Genomic DNA, 23,858 nt, shown 5'->3' on the forward strand with positions numbered 1-23,858 from the left:
GTTTGAGTAGAGTCATCTGCTTCCAGATGGAGATCTTCATTCATAAGATTTGCCTGTTGAGAATCTCAGCAGCCCGCTCAATTAAAAAAAACCTTCCTCGCTTGCCCCTCCAAAGTCTTCTCTGCTAGGCGTGTGGCTGCTTTGTGTTTTGTAGGCTGTAATGGATTTGGTGGTAGGCATTATGCTTAAGAATATGTCTGTCCATCCCTTTTTTTTTTTCTTTCTTTGATCCAATTATGTTATTTTTCTTTGCGTTCAGCTGCATCAAAACAGCGTTTGCTGCAGCAGCCCTGAAGACAGCTCTTCTCTGTATTTACCATACCACACTCTGGGTGATAGCATCTTGACATTAAAATTTTATCCAGTACTTTAGACACATGAAAGAAGCATAAAGATGTTTTTTCACTTTTGGTATCCTTCTTTGCTGTAAAACTGCGTGTGTTTAAAAAAAATGTATTATTGTTTACCAAGATAGAGCAAGATAAATATGCATAAAACTTCATGTAGTTTTCTTTATCTTGAGCTTCTTATAAAGGTCTTGCTGACTGTCAGAGCTGATTGAGATCGAGTATGACCTAAGTAATGCTTCATGAGTCCTCTGGGTTGGTTTCTGATCAGTTAGGCCAAAAGTATCCCAGGATGATGTACTTACTTTAGTAGAAATCAAAAAGTGAATGTAGCATCCTATATTGGTTGAGTTCCAGGTGCCGCTGTTATCGTAGCAAGGAAAATCTGGGCATCAGTTTTAGCAAAACAAGAGAATCAGCAAATACAAAAGGAATTGCCTTTAGGGAAAGCATCAAAGGACCATTCCTCAAACCTGCCTTTAATCTGATTTTCATAGTCATCTAAAGCCACTTATGACCATACCTCCCACTTGAAGAGCTATCTGTTGCTCAGACGACCGTTCGACTGCATTTACGCTTCCATCTTGACGTTAACTCTACAGAAAGAGCAATCTCCTTGTATCTCAAAACACTTGGTTTCAGATCAACCCCATCCTTGTGGGTATCTCTGCTAAACATCTTCTTCATCCGGTCATATGTATAGCTCTACCCTCCCACTAATTGCATGATATAGCCCAGGGCAAAATTGGTAAGCGTCTCCTGTCCGGATAGTTGAAATAACGTTGTCGACCTTGTGAAAAGCAAGGCGTTAGATGTCAGCCCTGCGTGTCCTCCCCACCGCCGTTGCACCAGCTCGCCCGGCTCCTGTCCGCTGGAGCTGTTCGGAGGCCACCACCTTCTCCTCCTCCTTGAAAGCCCCGTCGCAGCCGGCCGTCTCGGCCGGTAAAACGTTGCTTTCGGGAGATGTTTGGTGTTTCTCACGTCGGGCCTGTAGTTGAAGGGACTCGCGGTGGAAAACTGGGGCTCGTAATCTGTCAGACAGTCCTCTTTTTTTCTGTAATATTTTTGCTGACAGTGTAATTACATAGCTGGGTTTTTTGCCTTTTCATAGGGAAGTCATACCTGTTTTTGTATGAGAAAGTGCTACCAAGATACTGTATTTGTGTGTATTATTTTAAGGCAAATATTTTATCTATGGTAGGAAATTATGACAGCATACAACTAATAATACTGCTTCAAAGTTAATATTGCACTTACACGCCATTAATCTCTGCGTGTGTGCAATATAGCAGTCGCTCGTAGCTCCGTCCGCTTTTCTGCTCTCATTAGCTGAAGCTAGGTTGATGGCTCACGGGCTGGTGCTGCGTCCAGCTGCCTCTCTGAGATTGGCACTAGGTGCTCCGAATATGCGGGTTCAACGGGCTTACTCGCTGCTTAGTGCTGCCGGCTGTTAATCATTTATTGAGGCACGAGGGTACGAGCGTTGGCCGTTCCTCCTTGCCTCTTCCTTAATGTGGCTTGTCCTCCAAGAGGTGGTCATTTGGCCTTTGCGGTAGAGCGGCAGCTTCGGATTTTGTTAAAATTGCGTTGCTTTTTGAGATACAGGTAGCGATTTCCCTGCATAAGCGCAGATTATATAGTAGAGCCGTGACATTAATACCAATTAAGGTTTTAAGATGCTTTCTGTTAAAAGAGTCATTTTACAAATATTCATAGAAGCAAGCGTCTTTGACTTGAAGTGGCAGATACCTCCTCAATGTTTCTAATGTGAATTCTTCTAATGAGAAGATAGATTTCTCCAAAATAAGATTAACTAGTTGATGCGGTTCATTCAACTTGTCCCCTCCCCCCCCACCAAAAAAAAAAAAAGAGAGAGAGAGAGAGAGAGACTTTTATTTTTGGAAGCCTGCTTGCTTCTGAATGTCTCAGGCATGGATTGTCCAGGCATCTGCACTTCTCCTGCAGTTCCTGGAACACATAGTTAGTCATGCAGCAGGAATTAGGAGTGTTGTCATGATGACGATGAAGATGTGGAAGCTGGGTAGGAAGCCAGTAGCTCAGATACTTGAACAGCGAGGTCTGTCACAACCGTTGCAGAAACAGTTAGAGAAGGAATACTGAATTTCCAGTAGGAAGACTGATTTTCCAGCAGAAACTTTCCTTCCTGTCCTAATGGACTGTATCAAACTTTCATCCATAAATCTGATTCTAACTGATTATCCTATTAAAAATAAAAAAAGTCAATGCCGTGGTCCACTCGCCTCCAAGATGGTGCTACATCTCGGAGGTGGTCGTTGCCACCAAACATCAGGGCCTTGCCACCGCCCTCAGTTCCTGCGAGACTGGGTTGCTCCATCCGCCTTTCTTCCAGGTGATGTGGGCTGGCTGCAGGTCGTGCACGTGTCCCTCGAGCTTTTTCATCTGTTTTCCTGTTCAAATGCGTAAATGGGAGCGTTCGCTCTTCTGCGGGTGGGATTCGGTGCGAATCGCGGTGGAGAATATTGAGTATAAAATACTGAAGGAGAGGGGAAAAGGCAGGTTAGGTATTACAGTCAGGGAAATGCTTCTAATTCCCGCGTTTTATTGTATTCAGGCTTTTGGGGGTTTATGAATTGTCACATCATTATTTCCTAATTTCCCCTTTTTAAAATAAATTCAGTGTGAGCTTGTTCACGCTTGCCAGTCTAATAATACGGTTTCAAATTCTTCCGTCAGCGTCTATTTTCAGTCTCCCCTGCACCTATCTGAGATGCTGCCGTTTGATAAGTTTCCAATTTTGTTCAAAGCCTCTAATAACCGAAAAAACATACAGAAGCGGCACAAACGCAACGACATGCCGTACCTTTAAAAGAAAAAAGCAGTTTTCTACAGTTAATCTTATTTGCCTTGCACACTCTTTGGTCAACGGTTTCCTGAAAACAAGCCGCTTTCTAAGTAATTTTTTTTCCACAGTACACAAAACTTAAGAAAAATCCGCTTGTGTTTTGCTTTTGACGTAGGAAATGAGATTTTTTAAAAAAAAAAAAAAAGAAAAAAAAAAGAAAGGGAAGAGAAGCGAGAGCATTTGCGGGGCTGCTGCTGTCGAGTGCCCGAGCGCTCGCGTGGCGCGTAGCCCCGGCGGGTGGAGGCGCTTCCCCAACCTGCAGGCAGAAAAACTTCCCCGCTGTCAGTCACACTTATGTGTATGTGTAATTTTGAACTGCTTTGCTCAGTTAGGGCCTTTTCTAGTCAGCTGCTTTGGTTTTGGCTTGGGTTTTTGGTTTTTTTTTCTTTGTTTTTTTTTCCCCCAGCTGCTGAGCTACACTGGTTCAAACCTTTTTTTTTTTTTCTTTTTCTTTTTTTTCTTCTTCTTTTTTTTTTATTTCCCTCGGCGCTCAGATGAGTATAGGATCAAACCAGTGGAAGAGGTCAAATACATGAAAAATGGGGGCGAAGATGATCAGAAAATAGCAGCCAGGAACCAAGAGAACTTGGTAAGGATCCGCCTCGTCGCTCCTCTCGGGAAATATCCGGCGCTCGGCTTTGGCGGCGAGACCCGCGGCGCGGCGAGCGGCGAGCGCACCCTCCCCGGCGCGCCGCGACCCTCCCCGGCGCTCGCGCCCGAGCTCCGAAACGTTGCCTCTCCCTGCTCCTCCTCCTGCATCCGGGCTCTACCCCGCGGAGCGCTCCCGCGACAAGTCCCCGTCGCCGCTCGCGGCCCGAAGCGCCGGCTGCGCCGCGCGGGAAGAGGAGCGCGCTGCCGCTCGGGGGACGATATTACTCCCCGGCCTGGAGTAAGCCCCAAGGGGGAAGCAGGTGAGCAAATCTCGGTGGAGCTGTAACCGGTAGCACCAGCGAACGATTTGCCTTTTGCCACGATCGGGAAGCTGCGCAAAAATTCACCGTTTTGGGATTTTTCCGTCGCCGGAGATGCGTGAAACAGCGTAAGTGAACTGCAGGCAACTGAGGCGCTTTAGCTTGCAGCAGGATGCTACGGGATTTGTTTGGGGAGGGGGGTTATTTTATTTCATTTTATTTCTAGTGCCTGAGGAGCGTTGCTGAGAACGTCGCCTTTCCCAGCAGCATCTGCAGCGCACCGGCCTCACTGCCCACGTAAGCACGTGGCTGTCGATTTTTTTTTGTTGTTGTTGTTTAAGAGCGACATTTTTCACTTTAGCTGGTTAGCTCGATAGTTACTGCGGGCGCCGTTCTCGCGCGGGTTTGCGGCTTTTGCTGACGGAAACCTTGATGTCGGAGCTTGAGACGAATCCCCGGCGGAGCGGGAAGAAAGTCGCCTCGCTGCCTGCTTCCCGCGCGCTCTCCCGCGCTGCCTTAGCAAGGGCAGCAACGCCTCATGTTGGGGTTTTATTGTTATTTTTCTTTCGCTCCCCCCCGTTACCTCCTGACCGCTTTGCCGATTCCTCGTTGAACCCTTCCCTCGTACCACGGCCCCGCGGGCTCCAGCGCTCCCTATTCCCGCCCCGGCCTCCTCCTCCGCGGCGATACGTTAAAAAGACGTAGACGATAGTACCGGAGAGACGTGGATAAAAATCAAAAGCCCGACGACTGAAGCGAATTTAATAACTGTACCGCAGGTGCTACACGGGCTGGAGCAGCCTAGTTCTGCGGTTCAAGGCCTCTGTCCAACAGGTTGCCCGCTGGGGTTTTTCGGAGTCCGTTTCTAAAATAGTGCTGCGCTGCCCATATCGGTATTCAGGGAGAAAGTAATCAGAGCGTTTCAATTTTCATAAACCAGGATCTTAAATAATTTTCTTTTTTCCCCAAGAAACGCATTTGAGGCTGAGGGAGAAGTACGAGGAAAGGCTGTCGTCACGAGAGTCTCTTAGTTTAAACACCCTGCGGTATTGCACCGTGTTGCCTACTTTAAATAAAGTTTGCAGTGATATTCTTGATAGAATGGTTTCTCAGAATGAAATTACCAGCTTTGACTCACGTCTGGGTCATTGCACGTTATACTGAGATTCAAGTAACTGACTGCATTACATATTAATATTCTTTTTCTTCCCAGCGCCTTGAACAACATTTTTCTTTAATGGGAGAAGTGTTAATTTTTCTCTAGCATCTAACGTTTGAGATAGCACCCAGCTTTTGAGACTCTAGAAAATAAATGAATGCTACCTAGTAGCACTTTTCCTCTCCCTTTTTGTTTTCCTAAACGCCGACAGCCTGGGCATGCAGCTAATGTTTTCAAAACTGAGCTTAAAAAGGATTGACCTTGAAGTCAATGAAACGAACTGTTGTCTCCTGCAAGTAGAAGCCCTTCAGCGGCCGCTTTCAGGCTTTAGCGCCGGGCGGTGGTTGGGGTCCTATGACAGACGCCTCCTTCTTTTGTTGGGGCTCTTTCTTCTCTTCCTTTTATCCCACGTTTCTTTGACCGACGTCATTGCTTTGGTTGCCTGGCCTATAAAAAAAAAAAAATCTTTAAAGTGGTTCCCAGTAAAAGGGAGTTCAGGTTGCTTGCGTTGAATTACACTGACTTCCTACAGATTCCAAGATGTTATTGAAGAGCCAGAAATGACCATTATGAAAAGATGAATTTGCTCGTTTTCTTTAGGAAAGAGATTGCTGATACTGTCTTCCGAGGTTGATGACAGCTAGTTTTATTTGAAGCACAGCAAAGCGGATGACACTTGACAGCTCTCTAGTGCAAGGTAGACGTCAAAACCACATTAAATGTCTCCCTCGGATGTAATTTTAATGCATCTTTTTGAGTGACAGATGAGAGCTGTGGCATCTTCTCTGGCCAGCGGAGCTGCTACTAGAAATAGGGTCCAGAGCACCAAGGGGGCACCTGCAGGAGCTGCTGGGCAGAGCGAGGAGGAGATATACGGGACTGTTCTCAGACGATGTTGGAGGGGTAAAGATGGGTAAATGGCGAGAAAGAGGAGGCAAAAAGTGAAAGGTGGACAGAAGAGGGAAAGAAGAAACTGCACAAACGCACGGGTTTCCTTCAACAAGGACAGCACAGCATGAGCCAACATTTTGTTCAACACGAAAGATGCTTTTCTAACATCATTTTTTCAAATGAGCATTTTTTTTGTTTTGGTTTTACAGCTTTTCCATTAAATGTCCCATGGCTCTTCTGCGAAGGGGGTTAGAAAAACAGAAGCTCCCGCTCTGTTTTGCACCATTATTTTTAAAACATGTGCATTTTTCTCTTTTTTGTGTGGGGGGGAGGCGTTCAGGGTTCATGGGCGCTCTCGGTGGGTGCTGCAGGAGATGGCCTCCTCCTGAAGCCCCTTGGCGCTTTCCATCCCGCAGCTCTCGCTGCCGCGCCGCAGCTCTTCCTCCCTCCCCCCCCCCCCCAAAAAAATTGCTATTTTGGCTCCCCGCCTCAAGCTCAGTGTAGCCACGGTTCAGCCATCGCTGAGGATAAAACCCAGGGCTGGAAGGGGCGCAGCCTGAGTTTCTGCGCCGTAATTAGGTTTTCGGCTTCAGTGGTTCCTCTCAGCTTTTGTGGGAATCAGAGATCAGCTGCCTCTTGGGTTTTTTCTTTTCTTTTTTTCTTTTCTTTTTTTTCCCCCTGCTCTTCAGGCTGCTGCCGCCAGTACCCAGACAGATGAAAAACTTAAATGTGGGTGTTGGGAGGAATTTCTGCATTTCCGCCAGCGGGAAGGACGGCACCATATGGTAGAGAAGGAGAAAAGGGGTTTGGGAAAGGGGGAAATCAGTACAAAATGATAAACTTTGGAGGCTCCAGGTATTATTTAAAAAAAAAAAGTGTTTGGGGTGGGGGGGAACCTTTGCTGAGAGATTCGTGCTTGCCAAAGCCAGGGCTGCGACGTGACGGAAGCAGCTAAATCAGGCTCCTGCGTGCGTGGAGGATGATGCAGGCTGGAGCCGCCGGTGCTCGTCTCCCCCCGCCGCGCGCGCCCGCGTGTTTGCACGGGCAGCGGAGCGGTGCCAAGCGAAGCTCGTCCGCCGCGGGCCGAGCACTTCCGCGCCGCTCCTCGCCGGGAGGCAAAGCTCTTTCGGGTTTAAACTGCGCGTTTTTCCTCGCTTCCGCGAGAGAAAGCGTTTCGGCTTTCTCCTCCCGCGCTCGAGCCACGCTCGGGAAGGGGATTCGTCTCGCGATTTTATCTCGCGTGCAGTCGTTCTGCGGGATAGCATCAAAGCCGGGCTGCTTGGCGTAAATATGCAAGCTGCCTCGTACTCTGTGCATGGGAACGCAAAAGCAGAGCTTTTAAATTCATGTAATAATATAATATATGTACACATATATATATATATATATTTAAATTCTGTATTGCAGCAGTGCCTGCAGGCAGTGGCCAGGAACGAGAATCGGCAGCTCTGCATGCAAACGTAGTAAAAAAAAGAGCCCTAAAAGCTAACGTGCTAAGACATTTTCCCAAAGGGTTTCATCCAGACCGGCGCTTTTATTCCAAAATACGTGTACTCCCCGGGGTTTGGGGTTGGGTTTTGGGTCGTGTTTCTCCAAACCCGGAGCTGTAAAACGAGACGTCGGACGTGCGATGCAGGGGAAGTTCCCCAGCGTCTGGCTGCGGCGCTTTCGGAAATGTGAGCGTTTCCCCGGCGAGCGTTAATTAGGCTTCCCGAGACCAGCTAAGGCCAGGATTAACGACCCCAGTTTGGTGGCGGCGGAGCTCGCTCCTTTAGCGAAAGTTTGGCACGCTTCTGTTTGAACAGTTTTTCTCCTGCACGGCGAAATTTGCTTCGAAGAAGCTTGCACTGGGAGGCACCGCCGAGAGCCAGGCGGTGAATTTGGGGTCTGATGACCCGATGACGCTGGGGAGGGGGGGGGGGGAAATAAATAAATAAATAAAAATAAATTGAATCCAAGGTAGAGCCGCCTAGCTCCGTCCAGGAGAACGCGGACGCGTGGCTGGATCCTCCGGACGGATTCGACGCCCGGGGGCTCGAGGGGTCGAACCGGGGTGTATCTGTCGTGCCGCAGCCCTGGAGGCTGAGGAGCGCTCGACTCGGATCCGTTGCGTCTCGTGCGTTCCACCAGTGTTATATAAAGTCCGTATTTCATCGTCCTTTGCACTTCACTTTTTCCTGGCTCTGGAAGCCCAGCATCTTACTTTTTGGAAACTGAGCTGCGATATGACAAATATTTCTGGCCAGTATTTCTAGCTCTGGCAGGGTCTGAGGAACTCTTGGCCGGCTTTTACAGTAGGCCGACAGCTTAGACCGAATATAACAAGGGGCAGAGCGCAGCGTGTAGAATGGAATCACGTTATTTGTTGTTATTTTTCTCATCTCAGAATTATTCACAGCATTCTGGCGCTTGCGCTGGATAGGACGTCATTCAAAAAGCTTTTCTCGATACTTAGATATTAAATAATTTTAAACAAAATGAAGATCTTTTTGTCTTTTAGCAAGTTAATTACACTGTGAGATTTGCTTTGATAATTCATTTGGGAAATCCGTTGGGTTAAGCCTTTGGGAAGTAGAACTTATTCCTGATATTTGCGGTTTCTCCTCTGGTTCCTTCTCTGCAACCGCGTCAGTGGACACTGCGCATGATCGTGCAAGGGAAAAACTTGCCGAGTTGAAAATGTATAGCCCAGCAAGAGGCAAAAACCTTCCTATCTTGAAAAATATTTTCTAAACATGCATCATTAACTGTTAACTCCAGTTGGCCAGCATTTCTGAGGAGCCATGGGCACCTGCTCCGCTCTTCTGTAGGTGACACCAAAAGTCACCTCGCCGGCCAGCTCGCTACGTACAAATAGGCTGGGATTAACTGGACGTGATTTTAAGCTTCGGGAACTTAGGGCAGAGAAGCCAGCAATATATATTTTATTTTATATTTTATTAATTCAATCTATACGCAGCTCTGGCATCTTGCTGGTCTCCGTGTTGTTCCTGAGGCTGTCCTACCGTCCGCCCCTTTGCTGCGTGCTGCGTCCAGCCATCTTGAGCATGTTATATGGTGGTACCTCAAAAAAAAAAAAAATCCTTCGTAATTGTGGCCATTTCGAACTTCTAAGTTGTTTGTTGCTGTCATGGCATTTAATAGCTGCAAAAGTAGTCTTCGGCGAGCCGGTTCCTCTCCTGGAGGAACCACCTGGGTCTTTTATCTCAGTGGTGGCTTTTCTCCAGATCCGCTGTCTGCAGCAGTGCAGCGCCCGGCTCATGTGTGTGTTTGCTTCAAAACGCGCCTTTGCCTCCTCGTCGTAAGTCCGTTCTTAGGAATGTGCCTAGGAACGTGCTTCCGACTCGGGCGGAAAGCTTTCGTGCTTGGCAGTGCTGCGGCTGCTGGTAGTCACAGGCAAGTCCGTCGTTTCTTGAACGTGCCCGCGCTGGGAAAAGCCGGGTGAATTTTGGAGGTGTTTTTCGTATCTTTGCACATACCCGGCTTTGAAAAGAAAATCGAGCGTGTGCTAAAGCTCGGCATCTGCAAATGGCTGAAAACAGATGTTCTGCAGCTCCAGGGTTGCTTTTGGGTAGGAATAACAAAACGGACAGCAATTCCAGAGTGCGTGTTTTGGTTGTTGCGGGTTGATTTTAGGAAGACCTGTTGGCTCCTGAGTCGTGTACTGAACCGCAAATTTTACGTATCCATTAGAGAGCTTGAGCGCAGCTTGTTTCTCCTTCCGCGTTTATTTGCCTCTTTCTTCTGAAGTATGAATGTACAGCGCACAGATGTCCCTTGTAGATCTGGTAATAAAACTCAACGCTATTTCAGCCAACCAACCGTGATTTATAGTAACAAAATGAGGACCTTCTGCGAAGGCTTGCTGAAGTCAAAGAAAGTCGAAAGCTCCAGAACAGACTCGGTGTTTGAAAGAGTTGGGCTCTCCCGGCTGAGTGTACGTGACCCAACCTGCCTTTCAAAACGACAAATCTTTCGCTTGTAGGGAAACCTCAAAAGTGAAAATGGCTGGTGGCATCCGTTTGCTTGGCAGAGAAAGGCCGTCTCTATCCGAAGAGCGTAGGTTAACCTCGCTGGTTTGAGATACCGCGTTAAAACGAGAGCCTCTATTGCTAGCAAATGTGGTAATGCATGTGACACTTTGGCTTCAGTAAGGCTTTAAATCTGGTGACCAAAATTGGAAGCATGCTCTTCGAGAAAGATGTGGGCAGATTGGAAAGGGCCCAGAGGGGAGTGGCGAGAATAGGAGCAAACACAAAGCCGTAACGAAAGATGGAAGGAATTGATTTGTTTAGCCTGAAAAGACATAGGAAGGAAACGTAAGTCACCCAATATATAAAAGGCTGCTTTAAAAGGCATGGCAGGTTTTTTTCATGACCATGGAAAGAGATGCAAGAAGACATCAGGCAAAGATTTAAGTTGGGCAGTAGAAAGAATGTTTGAACTTTTAGGGGAGTGAAAAATTAAAGACAGGCCTTGGAGAAAAACTGTAGAATTGGAGGTTTGGAGAAGAGAATTTGGAGAATGGCAAGGTTGGGAGAGACCTCTGGAGGTCATCTAGTCCAGCCCTCAGTGTAGCCCATACAGGGATTGAACCCGCAACCTCAGCGTTAGCAGCACCATGCTCTAAACAACTGAGCTAAACCTGATACATGCCCTCAGATGGTGCAGTGAGATGGTATTTTGAAGTTGCTTCCTTTGGCGATGGTTGCTGCCATCTGAAGCTTTCAGGGGACTGACTTGGTGGAATCTTGCAGGGCCATTTCATATATTGATCAAGGGGCCACGGACAATGTCCCTACTTGTGTTTAACCTCTCCGTCTCCAGCCAGTCCAATCTTGCTCGGTGTACGGAGACCTCCTGTCGTGTGGCCTGTGTTGCTCCCTCCCAAGGGAGCAAACATCATACTCTACGCAGCCCATCTCATGCTGATGCCTGGTGGCTGACAGCTGAGATTGTCCTCCAGAAAAGGAGGTGCACCTCTTTCTGGTGGAGGACGGCAGAGTTTGTTTCCAGTCCTTCCCATGCCCCCTTCCACCTGGGACAGGTGCCTTTGGGAAGAGGAGATGCAGAAGAAGGTGAGATGATAGACTCTCTAGAATCAGAGAGGACAATATACAAGGTGGAATCAGGGCACGTCAGTCTTACGGGCACTGTGGCAATATTGGCGCTTTATTTTGTTGTGCTTTGGGATGGTGGATCAGGCACATGGTAATTTAGTGTTTCTTGAATACACGTTGGATGTCAGTACTTCCAGGTCTGTGTTTTGATGGATTTTAAGGTAGTTCTTCATTCGGTATTTGGTCTGGATAACTTCCCCTGATCTGCAACATCTCTAGCAGCCAAAGCTATTTTTATTCATCCTTGATGGAACATGTTTGCTTTGCTGGTTCACATTTCTGCTGAGGAGACACATTGATTTTTGCAGTGAAACCTATGGGAAATAAATCCTTAAATCCGGAATGGAGGCTGAGTTCTTACATGGCTTTAAGTCTTAAAAGTCTTTGTGATTGTCTTTCATTCTGGTATATACCATATCTATTCTCAGTATTAATCTCTGAGAAATTTGTTTGGATAGTCTAGACAAAATCCATGCTTATGGATGGACTGGATACTTAGTAAATAGGCAGGCTACTGTATTCTCTGTGAAATAATGATTTTTTCCCATAGCATATGTTCAAAGGCAACATCTAAACAAAACAATAAAAACATCATACAAAATACATGAATCAGAGTTAAGGTTCCTCCTGCAGCCGTAGTATTTCTCATGTATCATAGTACATATGTCATCCTTAATAATAATCGAGCTGTTACGTCCTTTAAAAGAAACGTTTTAGCCACACTCGGTGGAGTTTGCTGTGTAGCAAGAACAACAGCTTCCATCTCTTGGGTCTCAAATCTTAATGCCTTGTGCAAATTGGAGAATTAATAAGAACAAAACAGAAGCTGAGAGAAGCAAAATGCAGACATTGAAAATAGGCTCCGATGATGATGTTTGCATAATCGCCATCTACAGGAAATTTAAAAATTTTAGCCTTGGACAGCACTGGGAGAACATGAGCTTATTGTAGGGAATTGTTGCTGTTTTGGAATATGCATTAATGTGTTTCTTTTTCCCTTCGTCAGCTATGGGGCAATGCGAGTGGAAAATGCAGTTAACCAGCAATGTCCATGCTGCACAAGCCGTGTGCTCTTCCACACGTTCAGAGGTGTTTCCTGTGATGGGGATCTGTGGGAATTGGAAGCACATTGTGGGAATAATTGCTGTCAGTTGTGGGAATGCCTCTGTGCTGGTGGGCACACATGGAGATGATTTTTGCATTTCTGCCATTGCTTCCCACGCTAGAGTCACCCCTAGAGGCAGTGAGTGACCAAACCCTTCCCGTCACAAATACATTTGTTTTGGTGAGAAATGCTACTGTCCTTCATAAATCTCAGGGGTTGAACAAGAGGGAAAAGTATCTTATGGGTATCTTGATGCCACAAAGTCTCCTGTGAGACTGGGTCATTGGGACACTTTCATTTTCCTAATTTCTAAAAGGACCTCGATGCACATTATGGAGCTGCATGGAAGCTCCATGGATGTGTGATAAACCCAGGGTACTCCAACCTTGCCTTTGCAATTAAAAGCCAACGACCAGCGTTAACTGCAGACCCAAAAGAGGAGGCACCATCAACATACTGTTGTTTGGCAGGTGGAGGGAACTACATGTTACTCTTAACGCCTCCATCAAGGTCACCATCTTCTCAAGGAGCCCAGCTTCCATGTAATGCAAAACTGCTTTGCAGACTGTTTCCCTGAAGCAAAAACTAATGGATGTGTGCCCTAATTCGGATGGGCTGCATAATACACCAAGTTACTTTTAAGACTGTCTGCACTATTTATGCCTGGATATAAATGTTTTACCGACTTCTTGCGGTACCGTTGTTTGTGTTAAATGCCGGCAGTCCACATTATTCCTCTTAGAGGAGAACTGCCTTCAGCAGACACGCATGAAAAATTGGAGGGCATAAGTAATACATCATTTATTGTAAATAAATATATTTCTGCAAAAGCTTGTTGAGAGAGCTATATTAATGATGCAGCCTAAATAAGCAGTAAGTTAATTCTGAGCAGGTCTTGTTATCCAGGAGGGTTATAGGATCCAGAAGACTGAGATACCTGCAAAAGAGCAAGCATTGTGCTTTTCATTGCTAAATGCAACCTAAACCTGGGCTGAGCCTAACTAAAAAGCTTCCTTGCGGGTCAGTTGGATCCTGTAAGTCTTCCATAGCAAAGGTTTTAATTTTTCTCCGTCGTTTGGATGGACAAAAAATTTGTCCACATTTTTTCATTTGCTAGATAAAACTTCCAACCACTCTGATGCCCAAAAGCCATTAAAGATGTGTTATGTAACTACGAGTTAGCGAGCGGCTCTCCTCTCGGCTCACAGCAGAGCTCTTCTGGGTATTTTTTAACTTAAGCCCTAATACTCCACGCCCTAAGGGGATCCCGCGTCACCTTTCGACATCTCCCTTGCTGTGCTTCCTGCGAGGCAATTTCACATCTGGAACGAAATGCCGAGGAGTGGGTCCCATCCTGGAGATGCAATTGTTTTGGCTTCATCTTTGTCACAGCGTTCACTTTGTTATCCTGGCTGCTCTTTCTCAGTACTGTGCAAGCTCAAGGAGCCAGCAAACCCTGATGGTTAAAGTGGCCTGACCCCGGTGTTAGGCAACGGAGCCGTTTTTAACTTCGTTTTTCTCCGGGGCACATGTTGAAGTTTTAAGTTTGGGAATTGCTCCACGAGAAAAAACTCCAAGATGGAAATAAATGCATTTATTTTTCTGGATTTTTTTTTTCACAAGCTGTATTTAAAGTAGAGGACTTAAGGCTGTAATCCCTGCAGAGGGGGGAAAGGGAATAGGCCTGCAAGGGGCAAGCAGGGTTTCCCTGTAGCTTTGCCGAGCGCGAACTATATTTAGCTATAGACGCTCAGACATCCTGGAAGAGGAAGATCAGTAGAAGGGAGGCAGCAAGGCGATACTCAAAATGGCACCAAACCTGCAGATCAAACGAGTTGGTCACCCTGACTGCAGCCAGCGCCAAGCTCTGAGAGTCGGGTGGTTGCTTGCTCTGTTGGAGAGTTTAGTAAGGCTCTGCTCAAACCCCTCTCTAACTTTGCAATATGTTTTTGGATAGTCTTTTTTATGACCGTGGCTTGAGGGGCGATGTTTGTGCAAGGAAATACGTGAGCTTCCCTTTGAGCTCTTTTCGACTTCAGCCATTGCTCCCGACACTTTGAGAGCAGGCCTGAGACTTCCCGTGCACCTTCTGGAAATTAAAAAAAAAAAAAAAATCATAGTTAAGTTACTCCTTACGCTTTTTTCCAAGCACGGTTTTTCCTCTGGGTTTCTCTATGCAGCTGCGGGAGGGTAGTTGCGCATGAGCACCTACACACTAACACCTTCATTTGGAGGGGGAAACTTCATGAGATGTTAGTCTGCACAGACACCTACAGAGTTAAAAGCCTGTCAAGGACAGAGGGTAACATCGCTGGTTTTGGCTGATGTTCAAGGTGGTCCAACCGAATCGATACGCCTCTGCAGCATCACTTTAGTCCTTGCATTTTTTGCTTCCCGGCATTTCAACGTTGCCAGCTTGGGCTGCCGATGTCGTAGCGTGCAGGGAGCTGCCTTGGGGCACGGTCCAACTCCAGTGAAGTGTCTCCGGGTCACTCGTGTTTATTTTCCTCTGGTTGAGGAAAATTTGGCCTGAAACGGGAAGAGCGTTCACTGAGACGGTCTGTCGAGCACTAAGATTTATCACGAAACCTGCCCCCAAGCACTGTTCAGGTCAGCAAATAGCAGCGCGTGATTTCTAATCGTGTCGGGAGCAGTCCTTTCTGCGTGCGCTTGCTTCCATTTCGCGTTCTCGCTCTTGGTAAAAGGCGTTTTGGGGTTCAGTCTTCCTTGGCTTAGGGCTGTCTTTTTAATGCAGGTAGGTGGGACGCAGGAGCCGCTGCCAGGCGGTTTCCCACGTGAGTCCATCATTGCTCCTTCTTGGCTGGTAATACAGAGTTCAGCGTGGCCATGGGTATTCGTATCCCTAATGGGGTGGGTTTTAAAAAATTTGTTTTGAAGATCCTTTCCATGACTGTGATGACAGCGTCCTTGTCGGGTGTCTCCTCACCCACTGTTAGCACCTGGGGCTTGGTCCTTCTTGGCACGGGAGCTGGGAGGGATGCATTCGTCAGGTGTGCGGGTCTGATGGACGTGCTCCTCATCGTGCCCGAGCCCCCTCGCCGCACGGGCTCGAGACCCAGCTCCTTGCTTTTCCCCAAGTGTGTCTAACAGCGAATTAAAGAAATAGTTTGAAAGGTGCTGTGGGCTCCTTTGAAGAAAAACCTAAATATTCAAAGAGCTGTAAACTACCAATATTAAGTAAAAGTTGATCGCTGTCTGGTGAGACCTGCAATATATCTGTGAACTTGAAGATATTGTAATAGAGACTCTGTGGAGGCAAAGGCATCTTAAAAATGGAACTGATATTTGAGAACGTGCCACATCCAGACATTTCTGGCTCCAAGGTACAGTGGCAATTTGGATACTTTGAGCCTTTTCCAAATTAAATTAAAAAAAAAGAAGTTGCTTCAAGTAAACCTTCTTTGCTTATGGTAAGATTTACCGTTTTATGTTTTTTTTCCCCCTATTTGGTCGTGTATTTGTTTGGTTATTGTAACACTTGGGAAAAGCAGTTGAAGACCAAAAGGTGAGCGGAAGCTGATGAAGAGCGGTCGGTAGACTGGCGAGTGGAAGCTGTTGTTGCTACCATCCGGACCCGCTTTCTGTCGCGCCCGTTGAACGCGCGCCGGAGGCGTCTCCCTCTCGAAACCCGACGAGATGCCCTGGGATGATGGGGGGCTTCGGTGGGGCCGGTACGCCGGAGGGCAGGCGTGGGGAAGTGCTGGCAGCTGGCGGTGGGGGAATTAGCAATAATTAACCCATCTATCGACTGGAATCGCCTTGATTTGCTGGCAGCTTTACCCGGATAGTGACTAATTGCAAAACGAGGGGGACTGAAGCGTCCGCTATTACCCTTTTTGCTGGAGATTAGCTGCGGCGGATATCCAGTTACAGCATCCCAAGGGGTTTATTTTTAAATCCGAGGTGAGAGGCACTATTTACTCTCCTTCCAGCTTTAGAAGCAGCACTAGATTAAGAGCAAACAAACTTTTGCATGCTGATTTCCCACCGCAAGCAGCAGGCGAGAGATGCGTCTTCATTACTCGCAGCAGTGGGTGGCCGGGAACAGTCCGTAGGTTTAATGGGAAATTTATTCCCGTCCTCCTGAGCGACTCAGCTCACCTGCTGAATGGTTTTATGGGACCCCTGGAAGGAAAGTGGTGGATGAGTGTGGTTTTTGTGCTCGTGGCTTCCTAGCGGTCCCTAAGCAGGCGACGTCGCTTCGGAGCAGGGCTTGGCGGTGCCCAAGCTCGCCCTGATGAACGTCTCTCCAGCCCGGCCGCTGGCCGCCTGTTTCCCTGGGTCGCTTTGCCGCTCTGGCTCCTTCGGTTTTGCTCCTCTTCGTCGGGCGGCCGTGCCCGAGCGGCGCAGAGGTCGACGATGACGACGACGCTCCCGCAGCAAACGCCGGCCGCGCTCCGGTGCGCCATACCTGCTGACGGGACCCGTGTTGTGTTTTTTGTGTGTTTCAGGAAAAAAGCGGCAGCTCCAACGTAAGACTTAAATCCAATAAGGAGATCCCGGGATTAGTACATCAACCCAGAGCAAAGTAAGTTCAAAATTTTATTTTCTTTTTAATCATAAACAACATTTTGCGTGCACTCACGTTACTGGTTAAGCATCTCCGGGAAGTTCTTGCTACCCACCGGGTAGTCTAACCCTAATGGAGAGGGATTTGGGGCATTGCCTGGGAAAGGCCTACTTTTTACTTAAAGCGTAAAAATAAACAGGTATTTAAATGCCTTCTATAGGACTGTTTTTTTCGTCTCAAATGGGTGTTTTACTTTAAAACAAAACTCAGACCATGTTGCAAGTACTCTTAAATTCAAGCGCGGTGGAGGGAGTTTTAAAATGGTGCCTAGAACGGTAAGATTGGGGAGATTCCTTCTCTCTCGAGGAGAACGTAGATTTTTTACATAAACATGGTACATATAGGACCAGCCATAAGTCCGTAGGGGTCTTTGGCAGAGGCCAAGGGCTTGGTTCCTTCCTCTTCACCCTGAACGACAGAGGTGGGGTTACTACTACCTTACCTTGGCGAGACTTCGTCCGCCCGCTGTTTTTTACTCAATATCTGCCCCAAAACTGTCTAAAAACGCATTTGCCTGCTGCTGCACCTCCTGCAAGAAATGCAAGGATTTCCGTATTTCTGTTTGGGAGAGACATTTGCTTCTGGAGGGGCGCCCCCGGACCGCACGTAGGTGCCGCGGCCCGTCAAGTCGCCGCGGGTGGAGCGGTTTGCCGCGGTTCCTCGGCATACAGACAGCGTCCGCGGTTTGTGTGCGATGCCTCTCCAAATTGCAGGGCAGCTTTGTTGCCCAGCTGAGCTTTTCTCATGGCCCCCGGGGTGTCACCCTTGGAGCTCCAGTGCAACTCGTGCTCTCCTGGAGTATCTGCACTTTTCATCCCTACTGCAGTGCAACGCTGGGTGGGTTTTTTGGGTTTGTTTTTTGGATTTTTTTCCCCCCTCTTCGTTTAGTTTCCCAACAAATTATGGTTGAGGTGAGTGCCTACGGCGCTGCCCTGTCTGCTTCTGAACAGGCTACGCCGCAGCAGCACTGGGCTCCGCTTCCTGCGGCCACTGATGCTCTTGCTTTGCCTTGCAGCATGCACATCTCCGAAAGCCAACAGGAATTCTTCAGGATGCTCGACGAGAAAATTGAAAAGGTAGGAGTCACGCTGGCGGGCGCCACGTGTGGGGACGCCGCTCTGCTCCTTCCGTGGTGGACCTCCGCAAGGCCACTGCCCTCCCCAGCAGTCCCTCTACCTAGATGTCTGGGTAGCCCTGGCTCAAGGTCCGGGCTGCAAACCTTGCGCAGAAGCGGGTGACTTTTAGCCTGTTGCCTGGTCCAGTATCTTCACAGCAGGATCTTAGTGGTTGCCACAGGTCTTCTAACTGAGCATGAGATGATAGAGAATTTTTTTTGTCATGATGTAGATGGGAAAGGGAGACATTCAGAGGTGAAATGGGCTGCTTGCATCACCTTGCAAGCCCAGAGGAGAAGCTGGGGTGAATGCTTGCTCGTGCATATGCCTGGAGCTGATGTTCACCCATCAGCAGGCTTTTTCTTTTTTTTTTTTTTTTTTTGGGGGGGGGGGGGCTGTGCACCTTATTTAATATTTGATGCACCCCGTGTTTGTCCCGAGCAACAGATTTGTTTTGCTTATGTCAAATGTAATCTTTTTTTTTTTTTTTTTAAGAGTCACATAAAATTATAGAGGAATAAGGAATATTTCAGTTCACTCAGAGAGTTTGGGAGGGGGTTAGATTATTCAGGGAGCTGAATTTTTGATGATGGGGGGGAATAATAAAAAGGAATAGATGGCAAAGTGAAATAGGGGGACAGCTTCCTCAGAGCACAATCCGTGCTCTTCTCACCCCGCCGGGTCCCCTGCCTGAGAGCTCTGCTCTGGGCCTGCTGCAGCTGAAAACATCTCACAGCTTGGATCGTCCCGCTTGAGGGTTTGGCGCTGGTAGAGAGTGTGGGATGAGGTAAAGGGGATGAGCATGTGGTCGGAGGAGCTGCCCAAGGGACGAGGAGAGCACGCAGAGCCTCGAGAGGAGAGTTTCCACGCGAGCAGTTCACCCTAGGAAGGTTTTTCGCTTAACCTGTGGCATTGCTCTACGTGGAGCTAAAAAGCACAATTTCTGCCCCGAAATGCTGCAGGCTCGACTAATGCATCAGGGAGAAAAATCCGGTGTGCGATTTGGACCTGTAGCGAGATGATAACATGGGCAGGGAGGCTGGCTGAACTACAGCTTCTGTAATCCAGGCGTGAAATCTAAAGAGCAGGGGCTGATGTTGTAGCAGCTGAAGATATGAAGTATTTACAAATCCCAGAGAGCAAAAGGAAAAAAAAAAAAACCTTAGTGAACCCATCCAGAGCATTTTGTTAAAAGGGAGAGAGTCAGGGCCGTGCCCCGTTCAGTTGCTGCTCGACACGAAGGCCAGTGTGCGAAGAACAGTGAGGGAGAAGGACTTGAGAAGCCAACGTGAGGCCTGGGAGCTGCAGGCAGCAGGATCCTGATGTCCGCCCGCGGTGGCAGCGAGCCCTCGAGAGATTTCCCCCGCTAGCGGGAATAAGTGGGGGCCTAGTTGGATGGGAGTACACGGGATGTTGGCTGCTGCAGCAGCCATCAATCAGAGAGTCACAGAATGGGTAAGGTTGGAAGGGACCTCCGGAGATCATCTAGTCCAACCCCCCTGCTCAGCATGGTCACCTAGAGCATGTTAGACAGGGTTGCAGCCAGGAGGGCCTTGAAGATCTCCAGAGAAGGAGACTCCACAACCTCTCGGGGCAACCTGTGCCAGTGCTCCGTCACTCTCACAGGAAAGAAATTCCCCCTCACGTTCTGGCAGAACTTCCTGTGCTTCAATTTCTGCCCATTGCCTCTTGTCCTGTCACGTGGGACAACTGAAAAGAGTTTGTCCCCGTCCCTTGACACCCTCCCTTCAGGGACTTGTACACATTGATAAGATCCCCCTCAGGCTTCTCTTCCCCAGGCTGAAGAGGCCCAGCTCTCGCAGCCGTTCCTCGTAGGGCAGGTGCTCCAGCCCTCTGATCATCTTCATGGCGCTACGCTGGACTCTCTCCAGTAGCTCCATGTCTCTCTTGGACTGGGGAGCCCACAACTCGACGCAGTACTCGAGATGAGGCCTCCCCAGGGCTGAGCACAGGGGCAGGATCACCTCCCTCCACCTGCTGGCAACACTGTGTAATGCACCCCAGGAGACCATTGGCCTTCCTGGCCACAAGGGCACATTGCTGGCGCATGGTCAACTTGGCATCCACCAGCACTCCCAGGTCCTTCTCTGCAGAACTGCTCTCCAGCAGCTCAGCCCCCAGCCTGTACTGGTGCCTGGGGTTATTCCTCCCTAGGTGCAGGACTCCGCACTTGCCCTTGTTGAACCTCAGGAGGTTCCTCTCCGCCCAGCTCTCCAGCCTGGCCAGGTCTCTCTGAATGGCAGCACAGCCCTCAGGTGTCTCAGCCCCTCCTCCCAGCTTGGGATCATCAGCAAACTTGCTGAGGAGGCACTCTGTCCCCTCGTCCAGGTCATTGATGAAGAAGTTCAACAGGATGGGACCCAGACTGAGCCCTGGGGAACTCCACCAGCTACAGGCCTCAACTAGACTTTGTGCCACTGATGACAACCCTCTGAGCTCTGCCTTTCAGCCAGTTCTCAATCCACCTCACTGTCCACTCGTCTAACCCATGCTTCCTGAGCTTGCCTAGGAGGATGTTACGGGAGACAGTGTCAAAAGCCTTGCTGAAGTCAAGGTACACAACGTCCACTGCTCTCCCCTCATTTACCCAGCCAGTCATGCCATTGTAGAAGGCTGTCAGATTGGTTAAGCAGGATTTCCCCTTGGTGAATCCATGCTGGCTACTTCTGATCACCTTCTTTTTTTCCATATGCTTGGAGATGACATCCAGAATGAGCTGTTCCATCACCTTTCCAGGGCTGGAGATGAGGCTGACTGACCTGTGAGGATCCTTTTGAAGGATCAAACAGCCTTCAAAACCAGAAGGGGGCTAAAATTGCCATTTGTTTAAGGTATTTTTCTAGATTGGGGGGGGCACAGGGTTTTCCAGGACCAGAGCAGATCTCTGTCGCGGCAGGCTGTGAGCTGGAGAGCGCCTCTGAGATGCAATCAAATACAATTGCTGTTAAGTTTTCTGGCATCCTTTTAGCGGCATTCCCCCCAATTCTGCTCTTTTTAGGAGCTCTCTGGTCTTTCTGATGTAACTGGGTCATGGGCATAGAAAACCTGCCTTCAGTGGGGCGCTCTTCTCGGCCGGTGTGCTACGAACGCATCCTTTCTCTGTGTTGACCGATGCAACAGCTCGCTCAGCTCTCAGCAGGGGTTTTACTTGGCTTTGGGGACAGGAGAGAAGGGAAGGGGCGTGCAAACGCCAGCAAGCGAAGTGGCTGCAAAAGCCGCCGTTGTCACTCCCTCCCTCGCCTCTTCCTCCACCTTCCTGACAGCTGGTGAGTTGGTTGAAGGCTGCTCTGCTAAGTGCACGTGATAGGGAAGTGAGAAGTGCTGGCCGCCTGCAGCCCCGAGGCTCTCAGGGCCAAAACGTTGCAGCCCGAGGCTGCAACGTGGTGCTAGGACAGTGCTTGATTTCCAAGCATGGCGTTACCTTAACCTGGGAAGTCCATCAGTTTGTTGGGTTGAGGTGTCTTCTGCTGGTTTCTTCCCGGGATGGTGCATAGAAGAGCTGCATGTCACGCTTTGAGAACGTGTGGGAGGTATTGCTGGTATTTCAGCCAGCGATTTCACTCTCTCCCCCTTTCAACCGTGCTGTTGCTGCCTACACATGCTGCATCGGAAGCAGAAGGCTGGAGAAAGCTCCAACGGCGAGCAGCCTCCTGCAGCAGGCAATGACTGCATGGACCAGGTCCTCACCATGTCTCCTGCCCAGGAGGCCACCTCCTGGGCACCAGCAGCCCTGTCACTCACAGGGCCCAGGCAGGAGCCAGAGGTCCAGCAGCGGCTGACTGGCCTTCATTGGCGTTTGAGCAGTGGGTGGGAGATGGTGTTTCCATGAAGCAGCATGGATTTGCTCAGCACGTTGCTTTTTGAAAGACTTGGTGGAGCAGCGGGCTTCCTTGTTGGAAATTGAACCAAAAAGTCGAGAAATGGCAGGAGAAAAGGGGAGCAGGAGGAAAGAAAATGCAAGATTGGATCAAATGTTTTTGGTTTCTTCAAGCTTTGGTGGCCCCTCGCGCAGAGCGTGGCAGGGAATGATGGCCTGTGGGGCTCCCTCTTCACCAGTGGTTGGAGGGACCAGGTAACGTGATCTCCAGCAGTGCCCTGAGCCTTGGACATTGATTAATCTGGTAGTTTTGTTGATTTGAAGAGTACATCCTGGTCCTTGGCATGAAGAAACCCACTGGATTTGGGCTTTGCTGCGAAGGATTTCTGTATTCCTTCAGCTCTTTTTCTGAATCAAATCTTCTACATGAAAATCTTTCTTTCCAGGTCAGCACTGAACCAAAATTAGGACTGCTTAGGCTTTTTTTTTTTTTTTTTCTCATGACCTACTAAGGAAGCCCTTTGACTCGTAGCATTTGGCCATTGAGTGCAGCTAAAGGTCCCCGCAGATGGTGGCTTCAGGCTGTCAGCACAGCTTATGGGGTTGCCTGCGTGGTGGCCTTCGCTTTGGAGCTCGTGTTTTGGGATGGGTCAGTACGGTGGCTTCCCTCAAGGCACAGCTTGTTGTAAGATGTGTTTAGGAATGAGTTCGTTGAAACCCGCCTCTTGGGATCCGACAGGGTGGATCAACACGCTGGGAGATTCGCAGTGCTGGAAGAGGTTCCTGGGCTGGTTTGGGCTCCCCGGGGCTCTCCCAGAACTGCATTTAAGAGGATGCAAGCACCATTTCAAAGTACGCCGTTGGTTTTTGTCGTTTCTATTATTTTTGAACAGCCTCTCACAGATGCTGCTTTTCTCCCTGTCTTTCAAGGGTCGTGACTACTGTTCAGAAGAGGAGGACGTCACATAGTGCCCGCTCTGCCAAGCGAAGCAGGAATATGACTGTGTAAATAGACTACAACCCCGCCAAGACCTTTGGGAAGTCTTCTAGAGCGAACAGCACTACATAACGCAAGAAGATCATTTCCACATTATATGCTCCATTCAGTTACAGTGTTTCTTACTGACCAGACGAGGAATATCGCTAAGAACTCGTATGGGACCGTTTCTGTTGCTGCTAGTTAAAACTTGTCGCAACTTTCCACTTTTTTTCCGTGTCCAGATATGCAGCAAATCCTTAAGGTTAAGCTGAAAGACGGTGTTGATTTTGTTGAGGCTCCGGGCCGGTTTGCTAGCAGACGAGGTAGCGTTTACACCAAGCCTCGGCAAGCGCCCAGCGAAGGGGCCGAGGAGCACCCGTCGGCTGCGTGCCGGGCCACGGCCGGCCCGGGGCGCTTGGTCACGCTGGGGATTTCGAGCTTTGGAGACGGGAGGTTTTGCCACAGCAGGCCTTGGCTCCCCGCTGGGAAGCAGCGGAGAAACTCGTATCCATTAAAAGCATGTTATCACTGAAATACTGGAAGCGATGCAGGAGCAGGGATTTGTATTTTAAAAGAGGAAAAAAGAGTTTTCATTTACTAGGTATCTTAATCGAGGACTACGCTTGCAGTATTGGCTTTGCTGAGCACGAACGGGAGTGTGACCGCAATCATTTTGAATCTCTTTTTTTCTAAGAAAATAAACATTTTACTGTTTTTATGTATTCTTGTCTTCTACCGTTCCTACCAGGCAGCGGTCGAGGAGCTGGGGGAGAGGGACGGCGGAAGCGGCCCTCTGCGTTCACGGCTCCGGGTGGCAAGCGCGCCGAAGCATCCCTGTGCCACCGGCGAGCTGCTGCCCGTGGTTATCATCCCGTATCACACAACGAGGATATTAGTGTCTCAAAAGCAAGATGTAAT

At 48.7% G+C, this 23,858-nt stretch overlaps 1 protein-coding gene across 1 annotated transcript in view; it reads left to right on the forward strand.

Annotated features, from left to right (window-relative positions):
* The window catches only part of C8H1orf21 (chromosome 8 C1orf21 homolog), a 67,331-nt gene extending 43,669 nt beyond the window's left edge, over window positions 1–23,662 (forward strand). Inside the window, exons 3-6 of the mRNA XM_062581134.1 lie at window positions 3,726–3,820; window positions 16,890–16,966; window positions 18,024–18,084; window positions 22,892–23,662. Of these exons, the coding sequence (XP_062437118.1) occupies window positions 3,726–3,820; window positions 16,890–16,966; window positions 18,024–18,084; window positions 22,892–22,930 (272 nt within the window). The 3' untranslated portion in view covers window positions 22,931–23,662. The remainder of the gene's footprint in view (window positions 1–3,725; window positions 3,821–16,889; window positions 16,967–18,023; window positions 18,085–22,891) is intronic.
* Window positions 23,663–23,858: the final 196 nt, after the last annotated feature.

The sequence above is a fragment of the Rhea pennata genome, chromosome 8 (assembly GCF_028389875.1).
Source record: "Rhea pennata isolate bPtePen1 chromosome 8, bPtePen1.pri, whole genome shotgun sequence".
NCBI classification, from domain to species: Eukaryota; Metazoa; Chordata; class Aves; order Rheiformes; family Rheidae; genus Rhea; species Rhea pennata.